This window comes from Cucurbita pepo, chromosome 8 (genome assembly GCF_057944985.1).
Source record: "Cucurbita pepo subsp. pepo isolate OVF chromosome 8, ASM5794498v1, whole genome shotgun sequence".
Lineage (NCBI taxonomy): Eukaryota > Viridiplantae > Streptophyta > Magnoliopsida > Cucurbitales > Cucurbitaceae > Cucurbita > Cucurbita pepo.
In genome coordinates this window covers 1,665,090-1,692,158 of record NC_141805.1, presented here as the reverse complement: position 1 = coordinate 1,692,158, position 27,069 = coordinate 1,665,090, and the positions used below count along the sequence as shown (strand labels likewise).

The following is a 27,069-nucleotide window of genomic DNA, read 5'->3' as shown; positions in this document are numbered from 1 at the left end:
GAAGCAAACTAATGAAGGATCTATATAAATCAACAGTCCAACCATCATTTCTACAGGTACAAGCTTAGGGAAACTAATATTTTACATGATAAGTTGGAGGTATTGGGCATACGGACACTACTTTTATTATACAGAGTACTACTGAGCAACATACTTTTCAACTAATTGACAAATTGAAGCAGACTTTGCTCGGAAGACTCACCATGTTCAGTGTTGAGGGGTGAGAGAAGGGAAAGAAGGAATTGACTGCAATATCAACTTCCGGCCCGTTCGTGGTAATGGCGATAACCCGAAGTCGCTCTGAGGAGGAGATATCCTCTTACTGTTGGGGGAACCAGTCTTCACGCCTGCACCAGGAGAGCAATTGCCACAAAGAATATCGGGCATTTCATCTTCCATACCAGGAAGAGTATTTTTCCCTGGATCTGGTTGAGATTGGAGAATGTTCGGCTTTTCGAGCTTGTTGCCAGTGTAAAATCCAGACGAGGATCCGACGTTGAGAAAAGAAGAACGCAGCGGTTTGCTCCTTGAGGAGAAGGGTAGAGGAACCAATTGCCTGTTGATGTAGATTGTCAATATCCCAACAACAATGAATATAAACATTAATGTTTAAGATGAAATTTTCAGATATCCACCTGCAGTGCTGTAATGGTGTTGAGGGAATAGCAGAACCTGGGTTCTGTTCTTCATTATTCGGTATTTCAGGGCCGTGCAAAGCTTTGTCGTCCATCGCACTCGCTTGGTTTGTTTCTGGTTCTTCTTCTTCTTGTTCAGTTTCTAATCCTAATAAAGAAGACCCTGAAACAAAAACAAAATTTACTATGAAGGAAAATAGTGAAAGGAAAGCAAAGTATCTAAAATCTCAGATGAACAATCAAGAGACCACGGAACCAACGCCGTGAAATCACTCGTAAAACTCACCGTCCTTTCTTCCAAATGCATTTTTACACCCCTCACATCTGCAACTGATGGAGCATCCAACACCGCCCTGTTATAAAGACGAACGGTTTAAATAAGATCCCACGGAAGGAAAAGAATAAAAAAACTAATAAACACATGATTTTCCAAGGGGGAAAACCTGATAGCATTCACAGTATTTCTTGAGGCAACTTGACTTCTTGCAGTTGCATCCCCTTTTATGCCGTGCAGACGCCGGGGTTTTGTTAGATTCGTCCTGAACGAAACAAATTTCTCAAGTTATCATCTCGCAGTCCAACACTACAGAGAAAAATCTAGACAGAGATTCCATACCCCAGGCTCAGGAAGAGAGTCCGAGTTCCTGATCACTTTAGGAGCAAATGCAAGTGGATTGCGAGATTCAATCTGTTTGCGAGTTGCAAGAACGGTATCTTCATGAATAGGTTTGTTAAAGCAATCTTGACACGAGCATGGCTCGATACAGTAAACGCCCGCAGCAAAGCATTCACAGTAACTGCACAAAGAGTACAAAAGGTCAAATACTAATTATGAAGCCAATTTGAAGAAGAGAAACAATTGATTCAGTCGAACTGTTGGAGTTGGAACTCACAGTTTTAAACACTTCGACTTTTTACAATTACAGCGTTTGCACGACGACTCAGTTTCTCCAGCATGTTCCAACCGACGCCTGCAAAACCATTTGACAAAGTTTTAGATAACAAGGCGATGCAGCTAAACGTCGAAGTTCTATACTGTGATGCATTGGCCATTTCATTCAGAGAAGTTCACTTGCCTCTTCTTTTTGGGACTATTTTGATTGAAGTCCTCCGCAAGCACATAAGAGGATGCCCTCACAGCATCTTCCTCGTTATGAACCCCATTCTCTGAAGGGTCCATATCCCTTTCGGTAACGACCGAAGTTAAGCGAGGATCCAGGCCAGTTGAGGGAGAGTGACATGAAGCACTCGAATTTGGCAAATTCAGCTGCCTCTCGGACGAAAACTTCTCTTGATTGAGAGTTTTGGCATCCTTTGACGCTGTTGCCAAAGCATTTAAGTGTAAACCTATTCCAGTTAAAATGCATCGACTTGCAACACCACCGGATTTATAAGGGACCAGCTGTTTATCCACGGATGGCATCTTCTCTTCTGGATGTGTCGACACAGAACCACTAGTTGAACCATCTTCCAAGTTTTTTCTTCGACTGACTGCTGCCTCGAAGTCCAGACAGCGCCTCCGCATACCCCGATACAAATTAGACACTGGCTGTAAGCAAACAAACGAACCCCAACTAGTATTATTAAATAATCAAAGCAAGCTACATTATATATTAGCTAAAACAAAAGGGATCACAATGTATGGTGAAACAGGCTCTATATGAAATATTACACAAAACGTAACCAGATAAATTTAAATAGACGTGTTCATAACGTTCTGACTTAAAAATTGGTGTAATAAAAACCTTGATAAGTTACATTTTTTAACCAAAATGTTATCCTTCTCAATTACATTGCCCATTATTTCCTTGTAGTTCTGACATGCAAGATGCAAAAAGTCGAACGTAGCATTTGCATAAAAAGTTCATCGAACGGTAGCATTTGCATAAAAAGTTCATAGGGAGACAATTAAGCATCGATACCTTACAATCATCGGTAATATATCTAGCCACCTCATCATCTGTTATTTCCCTACTCATAGAGTTACTTGAGTTTGGAAAAGAAAGGCTATCTATCGCTCGGTCCATATCTTTTAGCTCACGAGCCTCTCCAGCTTGAGATGACAAAAACTCTATTTCCCGCTGTCCACCACTAGATTCTATTGGATCAGCAATTCTCATTTTCGACAGATTGGTATTGTCGTTTTCCATGATCTGAGACAAGGTGCTTGAAGTAAACCCTGTCACAAGGTCTAATGGTTTCTGAACTAGTCTGATAGCCTCTGAACCATTGGGGGAGCTGAATATCAAAAGATCAGAGCCTTCAGTAATTAAACTTTCCCAATCATAACCGGTCGCCTCTCTTTCTTCAGTGAGGCTTACGACTTGCTTATTCGCTTCAGCTTCAGCTGATCCATTTCCTGATTTGTTGTGAACATAGGGTTCAATTAAAGCTGGATCTTCACCTGATTCTGTAACACTATCTGGTTGCTTTTGGTCACAGTCTGGACGAGCCGAATCACTCTTCATAGCTTGTGGCTCCTCTTTAGTAGACAATGGGTGCACAGAAGGAAGCTCGGTTGAATCAGAGTTACCATCTGGTGCACTAGAGTTCTCCTGTAATTGAGACACACTCCCAGTAACACCTCCATTGGTGTCAACTCTATTCCCATTTTCAGAAGCGAAGTCCGGTTTCGATAGATCTGCAACACTGTGCCTAATGACAAATAAAACTTCAATTATATATAGAGAAAAAGTAGCTGCATTTACATATCCTCGCAAGTAATTTGAAAAAAAGGCATCTTAAAAGAGGCCTGTATAGTACCTTCTTAAGAATCTAGATTCCTTGTATGAACTAACGTGTGGCGAAGTAAAAACCGACGGAAGGGAGGCAAAACTAAGAGAGTTGAATGTCTGCGTAGTATGTACAGACTTTACGGGTTGGATCGGTGATAGATTGTTGATGTAATTGAAAACAGGGGAATCCTGCACCAGCAATAACCCAGTAAAGGCATGAAAAGATGAAGCATTCACAAGAATTAATGCATAAACACCCTTCCCCCAACACACACACAAGAAAAAAGAACACCAAACCAACGCACGAAGTCACCAAAGAGCCACCAATGTGAGCATAGTTCAACCGAGATCAAGAGGTTAGAGGTTCATATCCCCACCCCATACATTATTGAACTAAAAAGAAAGTCTCCAAAGAGCCTCAAACGTCAGAAAACATTGTTTCTACACGTGAAGCCACAGGCCAGAAACAAGATACAGATCTGCTCCAAAGCTTGGTGCAGCACAACTAAGTTAAACACACCAAATTTCAAAGTAACAGTAACAAAGAACTCTAGCACAGCAACTAAACCATGGCCAATATGAAAGCAAATATTGCCCAAATTGGAGATCTGGAGCTCAAATACACGAAGCTCAAGGAAGCCAGTCCTCCCAGGACCATCAGACCAAGAACAAACGTCAAATTCATCGAATTAAAGACGTAGAAAACACTAGTTTAAGTAAAAACCAACCAAAACCCACAAAGACAACAGATCAAGGAATTCACAAGACAAATCCAGACCATGCAGCCAACACATCCACAAGAGCATAAATGGGATCGGCCAATTAAGGGTCCAGAAGTCAACGAAGCCAAAATCAAAGAACATGCACAAGAACAGCAAACCAATCCCAACCCAGATAACAAAAACTCCTAAAGTAAAGAAAAAAACAATCAAACAGCAAAAGGGTCAGCCCCATCTGAAATGCAAAGCAGCAGCACCTCAAATTTAGAGACAGAAGTAGTGGCGATCTGTTTCCTCTCCGGAGTATCCATGTCGGCGAGCTAAATGGATTCCTCCACCAGCATACCTCAAAGAGACCACTCAAAAGAAGAAGAAAAAACACACAACACTCGCAATCAAAGCAAGCTAGCTAACCACTTCCATTCTTCTGACTTCCCTTTCTCTGAAGTTTCCCCCTCTCTTAACCTAGTTTTCTTTCTACTTAGAAAAAATGGGGTCTCCCAGATGAGATTCAAAGGAGCGGGAAGGCGGGATAGTAGATTTTCTCGTGGGGATAACCCGGACCCTACAACAAAGTCCCACCACAATCTCCCACACTCACCTCTTCACAGCTGTCGATGTGTTAATACAAAAAAATGTGCCCCCTCTCTACCTTTTCACAGTAAAATTTTCGTTTTTTTTTTTTTTTTCTTTTCTCTTTTTCTTTTACATAATACAAAACTATTTATTAAAAAAAAAAGTAACGCTGAATATGATTTGCTTTTCTGGGTCTTGATTTTCTTGCCTCAAAACCCTTTTATTTTTTTTCTTTTAGTCCTTCAATCTCTTTCCACTGCCATTGAGTGGATTCAGATTTTCTGGGTTTTTCTAATGTTTCTAAAGCTACTATGATTATTTGTTGTCGAAGAAAAGTATATAATTTTCATATCATTTTACCGGCCCATTGAATTGAAACTTAATCTTAGGTTAAAAGGGTTTTTTTAGGCGGTAAAGCCAAATTGACTAAGATTCTATATTAATATTGCATTGTTGATTTTAGTACTGGATTAACCGTAACATATTATAAGATCGATAGAAATTAATGTATATTTTATCGGATTTTCTTCTTTTTTTATACATAAAATTGTTAAAAAAATGTTTCCATTTTGTAAAGTTAAATAAAATTGTTTGAAAATGGAAAAAAAAAAAATGAGATTAATGGAAATAGTATGTTTTTTTTTTTTACTAATTTTGAATTTTGGATAATGTTTTTCTTATTTATAAATTGTATTGTTTTTGGAATTTAAAATAAATAATTATATTCTTCCATTTTGTTATGTATTTTTTAATTTCTTTCTATATTATAATTTATAATCAAGTGCATTGTTTATTATTTTATAAGTTAAAATAAAAAAAAATAACGAGAAATTTCTATTTTATTAATAACAATGTACACGTCTATGTTTTTACTAGGTGAATATTTTCGGTTACCATCTCAATTAATTTCTATTTTTATTAATTATTTTTTAGTTACATTCGATAAATGTATTAGGGTTTAAAGTTTGATTTATTTTTTAAAACTAATATGTATTTATTATAAACTTAAAAATGGTAAAAAGGCAATAAAAACTAAAACAATAAAGTAAAAAGGGTAATTTAATAAGTTTTTGAGTAAAAATGGTTATTATTATTATTATTATTATTTTAATATTTTGGGAATAAAAACTATAAAACTAAATTTATATTCAAAAGCATATAATATAACCGCAAGTTTTATATTCCCAAATTTAATAAATTATAAAGAAAAAAAAACATCTCTCTTAAATATTTTAAATGCAAATAAATGTGAGAATGAATGAATAATTAGTATTTTATTTATTTCAAAGAAAAAGATAAATTTTGGTACTTCTATATTGGGTCAGTGACAGTAAAAAGTAAGATTAAAAACTGACATTTGTCCTACGTGGAATTTAATTTATAAATATACGGTACCAGTTTTAAAGTTTAATCTTAATAAAATTAAAATGGGTTTTAAATGGGCTGAAGGGCGGGAATGAGGGAATGACGTAATAGTTACTCTACATTGATGAGCATTGAATCTTCGGTGGACATGAGCTTTTTGTGATTGAACGGTCAAAGCCCACGCGCCTCTCACGTGCCATACCCCACCATCTTTTTCCTTTACAATTTTATTTATTTTTTTAATTTATTGAATTTTAAAATTATAAAATAATATTTTATTTTTTTTTCATTTTCATTTTATTGATTAATATAGATAAACAGTTAGAAAAATACAATAACATTATTTTTTAAATTTTAATCGCTATAAATAAATATATGCATAATTATAGTTAATTATCTTAACTATAAGCATATTTTTATTTACACGAGTATAATTTAATCGGTTAAAATATTAAATTTTAATTTTTTAATCAATTGACTGATTTTTTACAAATATTTATTTAATTACTAAAAAAACTTCTTATATATATATATATATATATATATATATATATATATATATATATATAATGAGTATTTCTTTAATTAACCCAATAATTAACAAACTTCCTTTGATTTTAATGCAATGTTGGTCTAAAATTAGTAATCCATTTGCATAATTAATTAATGCTAAGTCTCAATGTCACATTTATTACCTATAAGTTTTAAAAATCATAAATAAATAATTTCCTTAAAAAAACAAATAAAAATGCAATTAATTAATCAATTTTGGGTTGATAATAATTTTTTAAAAAAACTTGATTAAACGCAATTAATTAGTTGACTTAACCCAAAAAAAACGTAAATAATACATTGTACCTTGTTATAATCAAGAACTTATAAGTGTGACCTGTTTTTATTTAGTAATATGCTTTGTCTTAAATATTAATTATCCAACTGTATTTAAAAAATAAATATTATTTTGGAAAAAATATGTCAAGATCTTATTAATTTATGTATTATTCGACTAATTTATTAAAATATATATATACCGAAGATAAACGATGGAAGAATATATTTATATTTTGATGTATAAAATAGGATTATTTGATTTTTAGTTTTTTATTTTTAAAAAGTAAGCTCGAGTTTCACTATTTTAATATTTTTATCTATGTTTTTAAAATAAATTAAGCCAAATTTGAAAAATATATATAATTCTAAAATTTTGTTTTTTTTTTTTTAATTTGATTAATAATTCAAACGTTTCCTTAATAAAATAGAAAATCATTATAAAAAATTGAGAGAAAATCATCCAAATTAAAGAAAATCAAATGGATTTCAAATAAAACTTAATTTATTTAGTAATTTAGTCTAATTTATTTAGAATTTTAATAACTCAATTAAAATAATTAAAATTATCTATGTGAACTTTTCAAATCATTGTAAAATAGTCTATGTTAGATTTTTAATAATCATTAAATAAATTTTAAATAAATTTTTTTAAAAAAGTGATAAAATAGGTCAAATGTTATTAAAAATTTAAAATTTTAAAAATATATTTATACATAAAATTAAAATTACAGACATATTAAGAATAAGTTGAATTTTAGTTTAAAAATAAAACAAAAATCCACTTAATTATTAAAATATATATTTTTAACTAAAAAGTTAAAAATTGACATTTAAATATTTATATAAATATACGCACTTGAGGAAGACAATGACATTTTAAGACCATAATGTTTATTTAATACACAAAAATCCCCAATATTCTTGCATATTACAAGCATAGACGACCGTCATGTTTGTGGCGTGCGTGACAAAGACACAGTGGCAACAAGACACGTCAGTGTCGTTTTCTGGTGCCGCGCTGGCAGGGCGCGTATAAAAATTGTCTGCTTTATTGGTTAGGTGCGTGGTCCATTTCCATTGCCTTACACACGCCGGTCACTTTTTCTTTTTTAATTTTTTTTTATTACTATCTTCTAATAATTCGACTAATTCAGACTATGAAGCTCAAATCACAAATATTGGATTGGATTAAATTTTTTTAGATTTAGTTAAATTTTTTTAAAAATTGAAAAGTTTAAGTTTTTCCCCGACCAACCTTAAAATAAATTCATAACTCAACCCTTGTGAAAATTATAAATATTTCCTCTTGAAAAAGGGGTGCCTTTGAGAACGCAGACACAGGTAGTGCATGGTCGTCGTCAGCTCGTGCCGTAAAATGTTGGGTTAAGTCTTGCAATGAGCCCAACCCTCGTATTTAATTGCTAATTGTTGAGGTTGGAACCTTGAGTAGAGGATGACGTCAAGTCATCATGCCTCTTACGCCCTGGGCGACACACATGCTACAGTGGTAGGGACAAAGGGTTGTGATCCTGTGAAAGTGAGCAAACTCAAAAAATTCGTCCTCAATAAAATTGATAGTAAGTTTGTAACTGATTTTAATGATGCATTGTGACTTGTGAATGTTTTATTTATGTGAAATTTATGACGATTAAAATTGAAGTAGAGTAGGAGACCAAAGTTGAAGATGAACCAAAACCATTTTCCAAGTCGTCCTTTCCAAACCTTTTAGGAAGTAGAAATGATAGTGTCGAGTGCGTGTGAAAATAAAGCATGCATCCCATAATTATACATAGATTCGGTGGCAGAGCATGAGAACCACCTTGTCTTTTTATTATTATTATTATTATTTATTCCATTTCTAAATTTTTCAATTTTGTATTACATAGCTTATTAACCAACCAAATTTAAAAAATTAAAATAAATTAATCTATATTTATTTATTTTATATTGGGCCAAAATTGTCAGAGAGTTTAATAATGGGATTGACCAACAAAATAGGTGGGAACCAAAAACCTAACCAAATTCGGCCAAATGCAAAATGAGTGGAACATAAAAAAATACGTTGTTTTAATTATTGGAAATATGTTTTATATTCTGTCTTCTTCGTCCTTCTTGTCTTGCTGTTCAAATGTTCGTGATGCACGAGAACGGTTTGTTGCCCTTTACTTGTTTAGTGGCATTTGTGAACGGTCGTACAGGTTCATTTGTTTACGACCCTTCTTTTATTCATTAATATCCCAGTAATCTTTTGAGCGAATATCTCTCGTGTTTTGGTTAATCAATTGTACCGACATAATCTCGAATCGAAGAAAATTAAAGAGGTGTATTGACTTTTTACGTTATTGGTTGGTAGGTTTTAGGTTTGGTTTAGGGGGCGGAGTGTTTGGAACATGAAAAGGAGGAAGTTCAACGGCTCCCACTGGACACTGATTGTGCTGTTTGTCGAAGAAAAGAGAGGTTGATTGGAGTTAAGAAAGGGGAAAAAGACCCAAAAGAAGGAAGCTCAAAGTGTTTTTTTATATGTCCACTCTGACCCCATCAATAAAAAATCACCTCTTTCTTTTCTCAACTTGCCAAGTTTGGTGTTTTTTTCAAATGTGTTTGACCCGAGATGCTTACGAGGTGGGGGTAAAAATAGGAACCCGTCCTTATCCTGAACAAATCTCTCCCGGCTCCTTCGTCTATTCTCCATTTTAACCAAAAATCTCTATCTTGACTTCACAGATTAAATAGACATCTCTAACAGTAAGTTTCCTCGTATGCAACGTTCTAAATACCCTATGTTCATAATAGCAAACCAAGTAATATATCATAATGCAAAAAGTGTTTAATGTAACTTAGTAAATAAATATGATATGTTTCTGGAATAACACTTTGTTTGTTACTTTTGGCATGAAATAAGAGAATCTAAGTTGATTAGCCCAATTTAGAATAAGAATATTGCATGCAATTCCAAATGGGAGGTGGACAAAGATAAAATGGTTTGAATTTTGTAATTCATAATTAACTAATGAAATACTTAGGTAGTAGTTATAAAATGCAATAATAATATACAATGTAATTAAATAAAAAATAGAGTTGACTTGGGGTTTCTTTTCCTTCTTTCGGATAAGTTTAGGAAAAGGTTGAACCAAACGTCTCTCGAGCTCATTGCCCATTTGTGTTTTGTCCACCTTGACTCAACTCGGTTTGAGGTGGCCTTTTGAGCATTTTGGCCTAATGACCTCTCTATTAGACCTAATTCAATCTCGAGTCATATATAAATAGGTTGGTCTAATTAAAAAAAAAAACATAAAATTGTAATTATTGTTATTAAAAAACATATTGAACGTTAATTTTTGGGAAGTAAAACAACACGACATCAGACACGTGACTAAAAGAAAAAACTTTGTGGGAACAATTGGGCTCAGCTGGACCCGGCCCAAATTGATTCTTCGCTCCACTCAATTGGGCTCAGCTGGACCCGGCCCAAACTTTGTGGGAAAATAATTATTTATTTAAGTAAAATATTAATTATAATTAAAATATTTTAGTTATTTAATTGAAATTATATGCTAAATAAATTATTTAAAATCAACTCTTCCGACTACTTTATAATGTCCCTATTCGGTTTTAATTTTTAATTTCGAAATTATACGCAATCAACCTATAGGCTTTATTATTATTATTATTATTATTATTGCAAGGTCGTTGTCATCATTATATATATATATAGTTCGAAATTAAATTTATAATTTAAATATTAAAATTAAAAAAATGAAAGTGACACCCACAAATTTGACCATATTCATTTGATTTAATTGATTAGCTTATGACATAGGTGAAGGAAACCAATGTTACCGGTACGGAAGGTAACCGGTAGAGACAAGGAGGTCCGTACAATTATTAGATGCGTTGCATTTAGAGCTGCCTCTCAATGTCGGCCTCTTAATACTCTGTTTCTAAATGTCAAAATAAACCCTTTAGCTATTTTTACTTTTTTCGTTATAAATATTCTTATACTTTTAATAAATTTAAAAATAAAAATTATCCATAAAATAACATTATAAAAATGATGATACTATTAAGTTTGAGATATTACACTGTTTTGACGAAAATGACCCTACGTAAACTACCATTAAGACATGTCACTATCCATTCAACTAAGGCAAAATAGTAATATTCTGTTTGATGATCCAACACGGGACTTAACAAATTTAAAACCGTTCATAAAATTCAATTTATTGTTAGACAAAAAAAAAAAAAAAAATCACTAATTTGAATAATTAGTAATTTTAGAGTTTTTTTTTTTTAACGAATTTAAATTTATGATTTTTTTAATTGAAAATACATGCTTGAATTTTAATAATTATACCTTTAAATTTTGAATCATAATTCTATTTTGATTAAACTAGGAATAAAGCGTGTAATGTGCCATTTTTTTTTTAATAATTATTCAAATTATGACCAAAATATTAGAGGGCGTGTATTTTGCTAATATAGAAGGGAAATAAATTATTTATTATTGTCGTTTTTTAAACAAAAATGACTTATTTTCTATAAATGTTACTGTGTAATTATTATTATTATTATTATCATTGCTATTATTGTGGATGATCTGATTGGAGATGAATTGGGGTGAACAACGAGGAGAAATCTCGGTTCATCGTTTGATTCATACAGGTAATTTAGTTGAAAAATCGTAATACAATTCTTTTGCTAATTCCAATTTCTATACACATTTCGACAAATTTGAAAGGGTCAGTGTCGAATTCCTACTCTATGATGTAGCCAAACCCCCGCGCTATTCTATTCATCGCTCCCAAATTCCGAGGTGTTTCGATTCGAATTGCTGGTTCCTTTTGTTTTCACGAAATTTGGTTCACGATTTTTGATCGCCGTACGATTCTTTGTTCCTCCATTACCCTAATCGCGTCCGGTGATAGCGGCAATGGCGCTTCTTAGATTTTTCCTTCTACTTCGTCGGCTTCGTTTCCTTTGAATCCTAAAAGTATACCCGACTTTCCGCCTGTTTCATGGCTGTATTTCTTCATTCGCTGTGGTAGTCAACATTTACGGCCTCTTTCTTCAACTCGTTCGCTTTCTGGCGAGGGGTCTTTGGTGGGTCTGCGCTCGTGCTTCTTGTGGGGGCTTTTTTCCTTCTTCGGCGGGTCCGATTTTGCTGAGAGGTAAAGGAAACTACAATTATTGAATTGTCTACTATTTACATTTCTGGTGCTTGGTATTGGCCTTTCGGTAGTCATAATTTGGTCGTTTTCTGAAGGTTTACTTTCTTTTACATATTGGGTTTTGAACTCAATTGTCAACTGGGGTTTTCCTGATAAGAGGAGTAGTCTTCTAGCTTTTCTATTCTGGCTATTATTGATTCTGAAAGGTTAATTATTATTATTTTGGGGGCATCGGTCAACATTGGAGGTAGTTCGTATTTTTATTGGGTGGTTGAGTTGGAAAGTTTGGTGTTCTTGGATTTTGATCAAACATTCTCTTTTTGAAAGATCAAACTGCCTGTTGTTTCGAGTTAAACTTTGTCGGTGAAGTAGATTCAAGTTCGGAGGAGTCTGAGTTTGATCTTCTTTTGTTTTTTATTTTTACTTTTGAACAGGTTCATGGATTCTCTAGCATAATGGGAAGCATGAAAGATAGCAAAATTCTGTACAGTTCTTACTTTCCCAGGCCGTGTTCTTCACCCTGTTTGATTTCTCAGGTCTAAGATTGTTCTATTTGAGTTATCTGTTTGGATCTTAGCAATGGATTCGAGAGGAAACGAGGATAAATCTCTGAACTCAAAGGATGCTAATATGGGAAGCATTAGCAGCAAAGATATGATATTTAGAGCAGATAAGATTGATTTGAAAAACCTGGATATGCAGCTGGAAAAGCACTTGAGCCGTGTTTGGTCGAAGAGCGTTGGCGTTGAGACACAAAAGCCTAAGGAGGAGTGGGAGATTGATTTGTCTAAACTCGATATTCGATATGTCGTTGCTCACGGTACTTACGGGACGGTGTTCAGGGGTACATATGACAATCAAGATGTTGCTGGTAAATGTCCTTTATGATTCATCTTGGAATTCTGTATGTTCAAGCTTCAAGCTTCAAGCTGGGTGTTTATATTAATGAAAACATCGTTCTAAATTCGTCAATATCGAATTGTCGCTGAACTGTACTTTTCTTGTTACAGTGAAGCTATTGGACTGGGGGGAGGATGGTCTTGCCACATCTGCTGAAACTGCTGCTTTGCGTGCATCGTTTCAGCAAGAGGTTGCTGTCTGGCACAAGCTTGATCATCCTAATGTTACAAAAGTACGAACTTCTGCTTCAAGTTCTTATTGTGAATGCTTGATGTTCATACATGTGACAACTTTTTTACTATATTTTTCTGTATATGAAACTTTCTTTTCTTTGCCTCTTTGACACTTTTCTTGTTCTTCGTTTTTGGAACTCTGGTCAGTTTGTTGGAGCTTCAATGGGAGCTACAAATCTTAAGATTCCTTCAAATGGCTCTTCGATGGATGGTCAAAATTCCCTTCCATCTAGAGCCTGCTGTGTTGTTGTTGAGTATCTTCCTGGTGGGACATTAAAACAATACTTGATAAGGAACAGGAAAAAGAAACTTGCCTTTAAGGTTGTGATTCAAATAGCTTTGCATCTCTCCAGAGGGTAAGTCTCTTTCTCTCTATTGATCAAGCCTTTGCTAGACAATTTGCTGATATGGATTATAACCAATTTTACAGGCTTAGCTATCTACACTCCAAGAAGATTGTACACCGTGATGTCAAAACTGAAAATATGTTGTTAGATAGTCAAAGAACTCTCAAAATTGCTGATTTTGGGGTTGCCCGTGTCGAAGCTCAGAATCCAAGAGACATGACTGGGGAAACTGGTACTCTTGGATACATGGCCCCAGAGGTATCTTTCATTCTGTTCTTATTATACGTGATTATTAGGCGCTAGCTCTGTTGTTTTACCATGTGTCATAGCAATTAGCACCGCATGTGGATATTTTCAAATTATAAATGTCCTTAATGTATTTGGAAGAAAGCCTACTGATTTTATATGTTATATTCTTCTATATCAACCTTTGGAGACCCAAAAATCTCTATATTTGGGTTTACTTACTTTTTGGTGGCTTGTTTTGTTAACCTTACGTAATGGCCCAAATTTACTGCTAGTAGATATTGTCCTTTTTGGACTTTCCCTTTCGGACTTCCCCTCAAGGTTTTTAAAACGCGTATGCTAGGGAGAAGTTTCCACACCTTTATAAAGAATGCTTCGTTCTCCTCTCCAACCGATGTGGATCTCACAATCCAACCCCCTTCGGGGCCTAGCGTCTTTGCTGGCACTCGTTCCCTTCTACAATCAATGTGGGACTCCCAATCTACCTCCTTTAGGGCTCAGCCTCCTCGCTGACACATTGCCCAGTGTCTGGCTCTGATACCATTTGTAACGGCCTAAACCCACCGCTAGCAAATCTTGTACTCTTTGGGCTTTCCCTTTCGGGCTTCCCCTCAAGGCTTCTACAACGCGTTTGCTAGGGAGAGGTTTCCACACCCTTATAAAAAATGTTTCGTTCTCCTACCCAACCGATGTGGGATCTTACATATACATTCATCCTGAATGATTTTCAAATAATTTTAGTCAAGGTGTGTTTGCTCAATTATGTTCCGAGTTTTTGTGCAAAATGAATAATAACTGATAATAATCGTATCTTATGCCTAGTTTCTGTATAGTAGGAACTCATAATGTCAATGTCTACTACCATTATAGGTTCTTGATGGGAAGCCGTACAATAGAAGATGTGATGTCTACAGCTTTGGCATCTGCTTGTGGGAAATTTACTGTTGTGATATGCCATACCCCGATCTTAGTTTTGCTGATGTCTCATCTGCTGTTGTTCGACAGGTATGCTACTTTGCATTGTAAGAAATCAAATGTCTCTTAAATTTCGTGTTCGTTCCCATTCGTTTTATGTTCATACCGCATGTCAAAGGAGCAGCGGAGAACATGAAAATAGTGTCTATACCAAAGAACTCAATAGTCTTGTTATGATCTCCATGTTTATGTATATAGTCTATGAAGAAGATCATTTTTGTTTTTCCAGAACCTACGACCTGATATCCCAAAGTGCTGTCCTAGTTCTCTGGCTAATGTGATGAAGAAATGCTGGGATGGCAACCCATCCAAACGCCCTGAAATGGATGAGGTTGTCAAAATGTTGGAAGCCATTGATACAAGTAAAGGAGGTGGGATGGTTTCTGATGACCAAGTCTCTAGGTGCTTCTGTTTCGGCTCGCCCCGCGGTCCGTGATTCGTTCATACTCTCATCAATTGAATGATGTAGAAATAAAGCAGAGTCAAAACTAGGTGGTTTTTGTTTACTTTTGCGCAGTTGTGATGTGATAATATTTCCTTGTAGCTGCTGAAAACTGCTGTCTCATATTGTGACTGCAGTTACCAAGCTTTCTTTGCCTTCAGGACTTGTCAATGAAGCGTTCTCTTCCCAATAGTTTTTATTTATTCTTCTGAGAATCTGGTCGTTTTAAACTAGTATGGTGTAGATTGTATAGAACAAACACAGCCCAATTCATTTGTTTATTGAAGCATTAGTGTCCCAGGAATGATATTTTCTCTGTTAAGTTTCTGCTTCATTTCTATCTCATTCAAATTCAAAACTTAGAAAATAAAATGTTGTCTTAGGATTAGTAAATCCTACTTGATAAGCGAGCGTTTTGGACGAGGGTTTGACATATTAAACTAGCAACTCCTTTCCTAGCTTTTGTCCTCCGTCCTACTAACGGTAAGCTTTGCTCCCTCCTATTCGATTGATTCCGAATTTTGATACCTGAAGACCATTCAAAGTTGAATGAGTACTCTTATTAGTTATGACATTTGTTTGACATTTTAGCTAAGCATTCGGGACATAAGGGCCTGTGTAGATGATTAACATGCTTTTTCGGCCTATCTCTTCCCACCTATGACACGAGCTTTCAAGAGCTGGTTACAGATCTAAACGATTTTTTATGTATGTCTTCCGTCTTTCAGTTTAGCGGAATCCAGAAAAAGACATACTTACCTACCAATTCTAAGTGGCAAGATCCATGGATTTAATCAAAAAGCTTAATATTGTAGAGGTAGAGATCGAACCAACCTTGGTACCTTACCTAATGAAATATACTCAAACGCCCTCCAATAACACTATATTTGAAGCTATATAGTCGATGAATTTGAGATAAAATCCGAAACAGAGAAAACAAACAAAAGGTAGCTCCGTTGGGCGACCAATCTCGAAGTCCTTGAGCATGTGTGGCGAAATCGACTTGCTTGCAGTTGCTGCTGGGTTACAAGTGCTCTGAGTCAATTCTTCATCCAAAACAAAGTGGGTAGCTTCACAGTGCAACAACTGACACACCGTAATGGCGGCAAATCTTCATACAACCGTCTCTGTGACGCCGAGCTTCATCATACCCACCGCTCAGAATGACTCAAAGCATATCGCTTCCCACCGTTTTCAAATTGGGTTGTTCCAAAATTGCAAAACCATGGATGAACTTCGACAATTGCACTGCTACGCGTCGAAGCAGGGTCTCATTCGTAAACAATCAACTGTAACTAAGTTGATTTCCACTTGCGTGGAAATGGGCACTTTAGAAAGCTTGGATTATGCTCGAAAGGTATTCGAGCTCTTCCAGGAAGACGACGAAGCAACTGTTACTGTTTTCATCTACAATTCGTTAATTAGGGGATACTCTGCTTCAGGGCTTTGTGATGAAGCTGTTTCATTGTACGTTCAGATGATCGAGACTGGGTTTGTGCCAGACAACTTCACATTTCCATTTTTGTTAAGTGCGTGTGCAAAGACTGCTGCATTTTCAGGAGGGGTTCAACTCCATGGAGCTCTTATGAAGATTGGTTTGGAAGGAAATATGTTTGTTGCTAATTCTCTGATACATCTGTATGCAGAAGCAGGAGATTTTTCGTCTGCTCGGAAGGTGTTTGATGAAATGCCTGAGAGAAATGTTGTTTCATGGACCAGCTTGATTTGTGGCTACGCTAGGTCAGATTCTTCCAGTGAGGCCGTGGCTTTGTTTTTCCAAATGATCGAGGCAGGCGTTAGACCCAATTCTGTCACAATGGTGTGTGTGATATCAGCTTGTTCCAAGTTGAAAGATCTTGAACTGGCCATGAAAATTCATGCTTATATCGAAGAGTCCGAAGTGGAGCTTAATACTCATATGGTGAATGCACTTGTGGATATGTACATGAAATGTGGAGAACCTGGTGCTGCTAGGCTACTATATAATGAATGTGTTGATAAGAATTTGGTTTTGTGTAACACGATCATGTCAAATTTGGCACGCCATGGCATGCCGAAAGAGGTACTTGCTGTCTTGGTAGATATGTTTCAGGTAGATCTTCGACCGGATAGAGTTTCGTTGTTATCAGCAATCTCAGCATGTGGGCAGATGGGAGACTATCTACTTGGGAGGTGCTGCCATAGTTTTGCTCTAAGAAACGGGTACGAAGGTTGGGATAACATTTGCAATGCAATGATTGACATGTATATGAAGTGTGGCAAACAAGAAATGGCCTACAAAGTTTTCGACGGTATGTCAAATAAGACCACTGTGTCATGGAACTCATTACTTGTTAGTTATGTTAGAAACAGAGATTTAGAGTTAACTAAGAAGATATTCAACGCGATGCCTGAAAAGGACATAGTATCTTGGAACACAATGGTTAGTGCTCTGATTCAAGAGAGTATGTTCGATGAAGCAATTGAACTCTTTCGAGAAATGCAAACAAAGGAAATAGAAGCAGACAGGGTGACGATGGTAGAAGTTGCATCTGCATGTGGATATCTAGGAGCTCTCGAACTCGCCAAATGGATATATGCATATATCATAAAGAACAATATCGACTGTGATATGTTGCTTGAGACAGCCTTAGTCGATATGTTTGCTAGGTGTGGTGACTCTTGTAGTGCGATGAAAGTGTTCGACAATATGGATAGAAAAGACGTCTCGGCATGGACAGCAGCCATTGGAGCAATGGCTGTGGATGGGAATGGAGAGAGAGCTATAGAACTTTATAGTGAGATGCTAAGACAAGGGGTGAAACCTGATCAAGTAGTTTTTGTAAACATATTAACAGCTTGTAGCCATGGTGGTTTTGTGGAACAAGGGCAGCACATATTCGAGTCAATGAAGCAACATGGAATCTCCCCACAGATTGTTCATTATGGTTGCATGGTTGATCTATTAGGCCGTGCAGGCAAGTTAGAAGAAGCTCTTGACATTATAAAGAGCATGTCAATGAAACCCAATGGAATTATATGGGGATCTCTATTGGCTGCGTGTCGTACTCATAAAAACGTCGAACTGGCTACATTTGCAGCTGAAAGGTTGGCAGAAACAGCTCCAGAAAGGACTGGGATTCATGTGCTTCTATCAAACATATATGCGTCGGCTGAACAGTGGGCTGATGTTGCTAATGTGAGGCTACATTTAAAGGAGAAAGGAGTTAGAAAAACGCCTGGTTCGAGCTCAATCGAAGTCGATGGAGTTATTCATGAATTTACCTCGGGTGACAGATCACACCCAGAAACTTGTCACATTGACATGATGTTGAAAGAAATCACCAACAGGCTTGGGGATGCTGGCTATGTTCCTGATTTAACCAATGTTCTGCTTGATGTAAATGATCAGGAGAAACAATATCTACTCAATCAGCATAGCGAAAAGCTGGCGATGGCTTACGGACTTATAAGTACAAAAAAACACCTGCCTATTCGTGTCATTAAGAATCTCCGAACGTGCTCAGACTGTCATGCATTTGCCAAATACGTTTCAAAAGTGTATGATAGGGAAATAACAATACGAGATAATAATCGGTTTCACTTCTTTCGACATGGGTCTTGTTCGTGTGGTGATTATTGGTAACATAATTCTCAGATAGGAAAGAATTGTAAAAGAAACTATGCATCTTCACTATTGATTTATATTTGATCTCTGTGAAACTTAAGATTGCTTTTCTATCTGTAAGCTACAAAAGTAAATGCAATCAACTACTTCACAGATAGACACAACAATGGACAGAAGAAGCAATGGTAGAGCATGTTCTATGTCAGTTGATAAGAAACCTACACATTCAAGAGCAGTGTGACTAAAGAACTATGTTGTTTCTATTACGATTCACATTGTCAATGACAAGTTAGTCTACTAGAAATATGTTATAATATCAGCACAGAACAGAACTTAACTGAGAGCAGCAGCTTTCATAGTTGGGGGAAAATGGAGTCAACATACACTTCGTGCATCGAGTCTGATAACCAGAGCTTAGCAACATGATGATGTGACGAGGTGCGCCGATGAATCTCTTCAACTAGCCATACGGTTGCTTCAGCTTTACTCGGATGAATTATGGTATCCAATGGCTTATATTCATCCACACTTCCGAATCTTAATCGGTCCCACTGTTTGAGCTGAATGTTAGTCAGGTAATGCAAAGGCTGTTCATAAAGTTGCTTTATAGATTTTCCTAGTCCCATCCATGTTGTAAACGGTATAACAGATCCACGGTGTGCCGGGATCGGGATCTGTTTCATGTATTCTTGATACATTTCTGCCCTTTTAATCAACATGTCTGCATATAATTAGATGGCATTTCACAGAAAATCCTCTTTTCCAAAGCTTATGAATGTGAAAATTTATATATAAAAACTCTAAATTTATCTCACGAAGTACTTCAAACTGTTGGTGTAACAAAGACAAAGATCAAATTACCTTCAGATGTCATCTCCTTTGCAGGAATTTTGAAGTCGTCAATGGAGGGCTTGAACTCAAATCCATCATTTTGTCCCCCTATTTCTGAATCAGAGGAAGAAGATTCACCTGATGATATAACATCTACCTGTTCATTCCATGGCATTGGCCTCTTCATTTTGTAAAGAATGGAACTCTGGAGAAAAAATATCATGGTTACTAATAAATAACAGCTTTAAACTTTCAATCTCATGTTCATAACAAAACTTAATCACAGAATTGGAACTAATCACCGCATTGAGCCATCACTATCTCTCCATTCCCAAAGAACACCTCGCACATGCAATTTATGAAGCAATGCACTCAGTTTCTGCTAAGGAACAACCTCAGATTATTACTACCCTCAATAACCATCAATATCTAGGGCAATCTCTAAGAACTAATGAAACTCTATTACGACACTGCATCAATCAACGAAGCAACATTCTGGAAAATCCACACACGGGATGATATCCAATAACAAGTGACATCTCAAACAAACAAAATGGAAGAACAGAGATGGTAATGGATAAATGGGAAGTCAGAGTGATCATGAGGTACCTTCGTATTTTGAGAAAAGAGGGAGAGCTTCGAATCGTAAAGCCGAAACTCTTCTGCGATCTGGATTCCGCCACGGATAATCAGCAGAGCTCAGTAACGAATCCAACGAGCTCGAAAACGTTGCAGAAGCTTTGGATGGAATGGCTTGCGCAGTATCAAACACCTTGTGGTATTTTGAGGTGGGCAAAAGAACAAACACCTTGTGGGCATTGAAGAGGAGAACATGTACATGAAATGTGAGCCCAGCTCAGAAGCCCGTCAATTTCAGGCCCAAAATCAAAGCCCATAACGAGTTATTTAATTAATTATGGAAATTACAAAATTGCTTAATTTCGAAAAAAAAAATGTTACAATGATTATGTTGGGAGTAGCATGCTTATATGTTCGGCCCATTTTCATATGATTAGCGTGCGGGTGGAAAGGCTTTATTTGTTTACATTAATATTATCATTACTTCAATAAATATAAAATTAACTCCAAATTAATAAATAATTATGATGATGATGGAAGTTCGTAATTTTGCACGCCCCAACACAACGCCCTGTTTGGCTGCAGGCGTCCAATTAGCCAAACCAAACGCAATCGTAGGAAACGAAACATTTCTTACAAGGGTGTGCAAATCTCTCCCAATAGACCCGTTTTAAAATTTTGAGGAGAAGCCCAGAAGGGAAAGTCTAAAGAAGACAATATTTGTTAGCGGTGAGGTCGAGCTGTTCAATGTTCAACTATAGTTTTACATTGACTTTAAACACGAGAAAGATCATATCGTGAGTATACATGTGACACTCGAATAAATGAAGGAGCACGTGAATGAATTGAGACCACTGAGAGTGATCCTACCCATATCAAGAAGGTGCATTTGCTTGGAGCATTTCTATGTTAGGTGGCATTTGAGGACAAAACATGTTGAAATAACTCATGTTGGTGGCCCAACATGATGATCATCTGCCCGTAAATATTAATATTCTAGGAGTAAAGTCGAGCAACAAAAGGTGGCCCGACCCACGATTTAAAAAGAACTCCAAATAAGTTCATTCACAGTTTAAAAACAAAAATATTGTAAATTATTCAAACTAAACTACATGTTCAATTCACCCGAACACTCAATTTCAACTCGTTCACATAGCAAAACGACGCCCACGAAGAAAAATCGTTCGAAATAAAACAAAACCCAACTCATATTTGAGCCTTGGAACAATCCTAAGCCACCATTTTTGGAAAAAGAAGAAGATGAACAAGAATTCAAAGCATGAGGTGTGGAGAATAGGGAGTAAATAGGCATTGACTATGAGACATAAGAGGACAAATATGAATGGTGGAGAAGAGAGGACAAATTGGTTGAAAAATTAAAGACCTATTATAATAAAATTTAAAACATAGAAACTTAATAATTATGTGGAGCATGCATCCAAACTTAGGTTAAAATTAAAATATAAACTTAAAACTATAGTGTAAAATAAAATTATTTAGTTGTGGGTAGTCACATTTTCCAATGATTTAACGTGGGTAGATATATTCCGGGGCTTTATGAGTGATTTTGGGGTCCAAAAACACAAAATATTGATTGGAAGAGACAAATTCATTTTTACTTTTTGACTGTTTGAAAAAGAAGAGTATATTAATTTCTCATGTTCTTCTTTTTAATTCATAGTGGGGCCCACATATCTTAAGTTAAGCATCTATTCAAATTTTTAAATAAATCATAATTAGTAATTTTAAAAAATTATCGAAGGTTAAATAAATGTTTATTCAAATTTTAATTTGATTAAACTGTTAATATAAAATTGTTTAAATTTTATAAGAATCATTTTAAGTTTATTATTGGCGGTGGTGGTGGTGGCGGCGGCGGAGACGGAGGCGGAGGCGGTGGCGTCTCTCCGGCATTGATTGACTCGTGAATTGTCGATTTTACCCCTGCTAAGATTCACTGGCACAGGCTTTGTATGTGGTCAGGGAAACAAAAAGCAAAAGCGCCAGTCAAATCTTCTCTCTTATTCCTCTTTTTTTTTTTTTTTTTTTTTTTATCAATTATTATATTTACGTGGGATTAATATGCTGTTTTTATTCTACGGAGCTTTTTTTGTAGATGAAATCTCAGCCGTTCATCAAAAGTAGCGTTGGGATCATCTGGAATTATTGAGTTGTAAAGGTATGTATGGATTCATTTGGATGTTATTGAGTTGTAAAGGTATGTATGGATTCATGTGATTCAATAATCTTATATTATATTATATTATAAGCTTAGGTTATATGAGTTAAATTTGTAATGCATGCAAAATTTGATCTAATCTTATTATATACTTAAATTGAAAAATAATGAAAAACATTTTTTAAAATATTAAAATAGTGGGATGTTCAAAATGATTTATTAATATTATTTTGATGAAGTTTTTTTCGTTTTTTTTTTAAATTGAAATTAGAAATGTAATTTTAAAAAGTGAAAAGTTTAGTCCATGAAATAAAATAAAAAATAATGAATAATTTATTTGTTTGATTTTCCACGTATAAAAATACTTTTCAAATCTTAACTAAAGTCAAAGAAAAAAAAATATATATATATATATTTGAAACCCACTTTTTAAAATTTTAAAACTTTGACTATAATTTAAATAAATCTTTTATAAATTATTATAAACAATTATTTACTAAAAATTTGGGCTCCTTAAGTTTCTTCTTAGTTTCATGTTTCTCGTTTCTTTTTATTTAATAAAGAAAAATATGATTTTTTTTTTGGCCAAAATTTTGTTTAATTAAAAACGTAAATTTTTTGTTGGGATATGGAGCCTGATACCTAGATCTGGTAGATATATATTTAGAGGATATTTAGTGAGATATGTATGATAGATATTTGGTAAAGATTTGATAAAGATATATTTGTTAGATTTTCGTTTAAATCTTTGAAACAGTTAATTGTAATTATATATACCGTTGTGGTCTGAAAACTATTGTTCTTCATTTTCTTTATTCTATCTTGTTGTACGTACTTGAAGTCTTCAATAATAAAATCTTTAGCCGACATTTCTCATTGTATTTATCTCTCGTGTTCTTTGTGTTTATCTTGATCGAGTGTGTGCGTTGTTGAGCGATCCTAACAACGGGTATCGATCCTAACAATTTTAACATGAAAATTAGTCTAGGAAAGAAAATATAAAAAGATTTTATGTTATATTTATTTTTAGATGTTTATTATGAAATTAAGAAAATGTTTTAGACCCACCCAAAATTTCGAGTGGATTGGGTTGGTGAACTAAACAACCCGAACAAAATTCACTATCCAATTCTTTCATTTTCAGGTTGGGTTGAGTTGAATTGTAGGATTATTATTTTTTAATTATATATATAAAAAAAAAACTAATTATCAAACATCTACAAATTACAACATACATCCATTGTCGTGCAATATTCTTAGCTTAAAAGTTGGGTTGGGTTATAACGTATTTTTGAGTTGGTTGCATTGACCCGACAAATAAAATGTCAACTTGTGAACGGACTTAAATTTTGAATTTTCAAAAATTCAATCTAACCCAAATTCAAAAAAAAAAAAAAAAAAAAAAAACTTTAAAAAAATTATACTTATATTGAAAACGTTTCTAAGTCATGAGTTACAGTTACCGAAAATTTATATTTATAAAAATAAAAAATAAAAACACGAAAACGTTATCGAACGAGTCGCTGTCGAGTGCCAAACTAAACTATATAGTGGAAAGAAAATTGAAATGGAAGGGAATCTTCTCCACCATGGATGAGATGATGAGGAGGAGGAGGATGGAAGGTTTTACAAAAACAAGGGGAAACATATAACCAAATTGTTTTATAGATGCTTTGAATTATTGGTTGAAAAGATGAGAGGAATGTAAGAAAGATGGGTTTGGTGGGGTCCCATTTGAATATCTTCAAACCTCATTCATTCCAAGATACTTCTTACCTTCCCCTTTTTCTTTTTCCTTTTCAATTTCATTCAATCATCTTCGTGTTGAACCTCGTTAGATCCCATTCTATACTATATTTGATTTGTAGGACGTGTTTCTGTGTCGTTTAAGATTTGTCTCGAGCTTACTGTTTTGAAAACAATACTAAACTTTGCTGTTAAGAGCTGAAAACAAAAACGAGAAACCTTTAATTATTTCTATAACCCATTCAAAATTGTTGTTAATAAATTAAAATAAAATAAAATAAAAACAAAAAATCTCTTTTTAGAATAAATGGCCAAACCACTAGTAAGATACCAAATCCATCACAACAAGAAGTGGAAGAGGTACCTCATAATTTCAATTTACTATTTTCAATTATTATTTTCTTCTCCTCCTTTTAATTTATTATTATTATTTTTAACATAAAAATACGTATCGAAAGACAAAGTGTGAACATATTTTTAACGATTTAATTAAGTAAAAAGATTATATATTTTTTTAATTGAATGGAGACTCAGAATAAAATTAGATAATTAAAAAAAACAATAATAAGAAAAAGAGTTGGGAGGTAATAATTGGGGAGTTGAAATGAGAATAAGATTTATTTTTTCAACAGGAAAAGCAAATTGTCATGAAAAATAGTGCACGAAGAAATTGACAAAAATGGAACATATTTCAAATTGTAACCCCACTCGGTTCGCCCTATTCAAGCCCCACTTTCTCTCTACTCTATTTTTCAATCCACTTTAATTCTTCCTATGCGTGTCTGCTAGGGGAATATTTCTTCACCTCTATAAGAGATTTCACAGTAAGAATGAATATTAATACTATTTGTTGTTAATTTTTTTAATAATTATTAAAATAATAAAGTTTTTTCCAAAAAAATAATTATAAGTAATGAATTGGAATGCTCCGCCGTAGCCTCACTATATTTTGTCCATTTAAATAATCCTTTTTTTTAATTAAAAAAGTTATTTATTTATTTATTTTTATTTTGTGAGCCAACCAATGATGAGGAGAGTGAAAAAGCCAAATGGAACCCATCACTGTCAAACCTGAAAAAAAAAAACGGTCAGGCTGGGACGACGGCGGTTGGGTGGTTTCGATGCTCAAGGTGGCAGAGCTGCCGCGTGGTCGGCGGCCGGAATCCTTATACGCGTGGGCTAATTCTGACTCGTGTGGAAATTTTACATCATTCAGTTTTCTCCACACGCAATTTCATGTATTTATATAATATATATATATATTAATGTTTCAAATAATTTATGGCGTTGAAATACCGTTACGACAGTAATTAAACTTTATTCTATATAATATATAATTAATTTTTTTAATATTGATATTATATTAAGTGGGTATTGTATCCCTTTAAATGCAAGTATTGTAATTTGTAGCTAAAAGTAAGTGGGAATGGTATGAAAAGGCCCTAGGCTACTAGAAGTAATTTTAATCATTGTGGGTCACACAATTCTATATAACCTATTAGTAATTATGTAGTGGTAGGAAACCTTTGATGCTACACCAATATTAAATATCTTCTCCGTATACTTTTATTTTCGTGAGAATATTCAAAAAATGAAAAAAAAAAATCGACGAGTGATTTAATTATATTCAAATTAATGAAAATTAAAAGAAAAAAATTGTGTGGGGATGTTATTCCATCATTCAAAATAAATTAAAATTTCGAATATTCTTATAGTTATACTATTATGTGATTGTAGTCGAATTCAAAAGCTATAAATTTAATTTTTTTTAAGTATAAAGTCTCTTTCAAAAATTAAATATACGTTACTATTAGTTATGACATACTCGGGTTAACGGTTGAGATTGATATTCGATGTAAAGATAAAAATTACTTTTTTTGAATTTTTAAAACTAGAAACATAATTTAATGTCTCGTGTATTAAGAAATTAGTAAAAAAAAAAACGGTCGTAAAGTTTATAAATTTCGTAAGTTACTATGGATTGGAACGTATTTGAAATAATTTCTGAAAGTAAATTATATACTTTTTTTTGTACTTGTTTCAGTATTGCATCAAGGAGAAGAAAGTAGGAATTTGATCCAACGATCCAGAATGAAAGAAACAGGATAATTTGGACCAAACATCCTCGTATTCTACAATGTTCTTAAACCAAGCAATTGAAGAAGGAACCAAAAAAGAAGGTGAATTTTGTTTGTCCTCTCGAAGTCAAAATTGGAAGCTAAAAAACATGGATATTGGGGCAGAGAGTGGCTTTTGCCCGTATCTCTTCCAATCATTATTGGGAAAAAGATGTAAAAACTCAATCTTGGTTGGTATGAGTACAGTATTTGTGGTATGTAGCTGAGTCTTCTCTTCTCTCCCCTGTCTTTTCGTAGCCATAAAAATGATAAAGTTGAAAGCTTTGATTAGTTTAAACAAAGATGTAGCTCAATGGAGGTGGAAGAACACGAAAGCCAATGCGTTAAAGAAGGTATGGATGACCCTTTTTGTGAAATTACTGTGCCTTCTCCCTCAAACATTCCTTGACTCACAAAAGAACAAAACAAAAAACATTTACTACTCTCATATACACATTTTGCTTTTTCTTTATTGCCTTCTTTAGGTTGCTTTTGCTTTCATGGTAGACCAAAACAGGGCTACAAGAACAAGAACAGACACAATAAGGCTATAGGGTTTGGTTCGGTTGGAGAGTTAAGTCCGTTACCAATAGTATTAGAGCCAGACATTGAACTCTGGGAACCGAAACATCTCCCCTTTTAAATTTTTTGAGGGAAAAGTCCAATATCTACCCGCGGTGGGCTCGAGCAAGAGGGCGAGGCTTCTTGACCATGGGTTTGTTTTTGTTGACCAAAGAGGGCAGGCTTTTTTAGGGAGACCCTTTGGTTTAGGGGATGTTTGAGAGAGGGTAAAGAAGAAAAAGAAGGGTAATAAAAGACATGCCCGTTGCTCCATCAT

At 34.6% G+C, this 27,069-nt stretch overlaps 4 protein-coding genes across 10 annotated transcripts; 2 read left to right on the top strand and 2 right to left on the bottom strand.

The window, feature by feature from the left end:
* Window positions 1–4,699, bottom strand: LOC111801101 (protein tesmin/TSO1-like CXC 2). Its single transcript, XM_023685082.2, has 10 exons — window positions 4,347–4,699; window positions 3,399–3,559; window positions 2,558–3,290; window positions 1,712–2,184; window positions 1,529–1,606; window positions 1,252–1,432; window positions 1,079–1,174; window positions 922–988; window positions 636–798; window positions 1–556 (listed from the first exon to the last, which is right to left on the bottom strand). Exons 1-10 carry the CDS (start codon window positions 4,398–4,400, stop codon window positions 208–210), a joined length of 2,355 nt encoding a protein of 784 aa, XP_023540850.2. The 5' UTR covers window positions 4,401–4,699; the 3' UTR covers window positions 1–207.
* A 6,778-nt stretch (window positions 4,700–11,477) lies between these two features.
* LOC111800719 (serine/threonine-protein kinase 54) lies at window positions 11,478–15,458 on the top strand. 3 transcript variants are annotated; one of them, XM_023684534.2, is made up of 7 exons: window positions 11,478–12,029; window positions 12,464–12,900; window positions 13,040–13,161; window positions 13,310–13,518; window positions 13,593–13,767; window positions 14,626–14,760; window positions 14,960–15,458. In XM_023684534.2, the coding sequence occupies exons 2-7, from the start codon at window positions 12,609–12,611 to the stop codon at window positions 15,164–15,166; spliced, it is 1,140 nt and encodes a 379-aa protein (XP_023540302.2). In that variant the 5' UTR covers window positions 11,478–12,029; window positions 12,464–12,608; the 3' UTR covers window positions 15,167–15,458. The 3 variants fall into 3 exon arrangements, with proteins under 3 accessions (XP_023540302.2, XP_023540301.2, XP_023540303.2); XM_023684533.2 differs by lacking the exon at window positions 11,478–12,029 and adding an exon at window positions 12,113–12,276; XM_023684535.2 differs by lacking the exon at window positions 11,478–12,029 and adding an exon at window positions 12,113–12,279.
* A 562-nt stretch (window positions 15,459–16,020) lies between these two features.
* LOC111799557 (LOW protein: PPR containing-like protein) lies at window positions 16,021–19,000 on the top strand. Its single transcript, XM_023682916.2, has one exon. The coding sequence runs from the start codon at window positions 16,272–16,274 to the stop codon at window positions 18,795–18,797; it is 2,526 nt and encodes an 841-aa protein (XP_023538684.2). The 5' UTR covers window positions 16,021–16,271; the 3' UTR covers window positions 18,798–19,000.
* LOC111799558 (protein RDM1) lies at window positions 18,305–20,415 on the bottom strand. 5 transcript variants are annotated; one of them, XR_002815857.2, is made up of 5 exons: window positions 20,220–20,414; window positions 19,641–19,815; window positions 19,118–19,500; window positions 18,437–18,525; window positions 18,305–18,356 (listed from the first exon to the last, which is right to left on the bottom strand). XR_002815857.2 is itself a non-coding variant. In XM_087126575.1 (4 exons), exons 2-3 carry the CDS (start codon window positions 19,795–19,797, stop codon window positions 19,133–19,135), a joined length of 525 nt encoding a protein of 174 aa, XP_086982701.1. In that variant the 5' UTR covers window positions 19,798–19,815; window positions 20,220–20,414; the 3' UTR covers window positions 18,437–18,542; window positions 19,118–19,132. The 5 variants fall into 5 exon arrangements, 4 of the variants coding, with proteins under 4 accessions (XP_086982701.1, XP_023538687.2, XP_086982702.1 ...); XM_087126575.1 differs by lacking the exon at window positions 18,305–18,356 and having other exon boundaries at window positions 18,437–18,542; XM_023682919.2 differs by lacking the exon at window positions 18,305–18,356 and having other exon boundaries at window positions 18,502–18,642.
* Window positions 20,416–27,069: the final 6,654 nt, after the last annotated feature.

Bases quoted from the DNA above. Each gene is read 5' to 3' on its own strand.
- LOC111801101 (XM_023685082.2), bottom strand. From the start codon at position 4,400: ATGGATACTCCGGAGAGGAAACAGATCGCCACTACTTCTGTCTCTAAA. The intron at 1,433-1,528 runs GTGAGTTCCAAC...CTCTTTGTGCAG, and splicing joins AAGTCGAAGTGTTTAAAACT to TTACTGTGAATGCTTTGCTG. The intron at 557-635 runs GTGGATATCTGA...CTACATCAACAG, and splicing joins ACACCATTACAGCACTGCAG to GCAATTGGTTCCTCTACCCT.
- LOC111800719 (XM_023684534.2), top strand. From the start codon at position 12,609: ATGGATTCGAGAGGAAACGAGGATAAATCTCTGAACTCAAAGGATGCT. The intron at 12,901-13,039 runs GTAAATGTCCTT...TTCTTGTTACAG, and splicing joins TGACAATCAAGATGTTGCTG to TGAAGCTATTGGACTGGGGG. The intron at 13,162-13,309 runs GTACGAACTTCT...AACTCTGGTCAG, and splicing joins ATCATCCTAATGTTACAAAA to TTTGTTGGAGCTTCAATGGG.
- LOC111799557 (XM_023682916.2), top strand. From the start codon at position 16,272: ATGGCGGCAAATCTTCATACAACCGTCTCTGTGACGCCGAGCTTCATC.
- LOC111799558 (XM_087126576.1), bottom strand. From the start codon at position 19,797: ATGAAGAGGCCAATGCCATGGAATGAACAGGTAGATGTTATATCATCA. The intron at 19,501-19,640 runs GTAATTTGATCT...AATTATATGCAG, and splicing joins AAAGGAGATGACATCTGAAG to ACATGTTGATTAAAAGGGCA.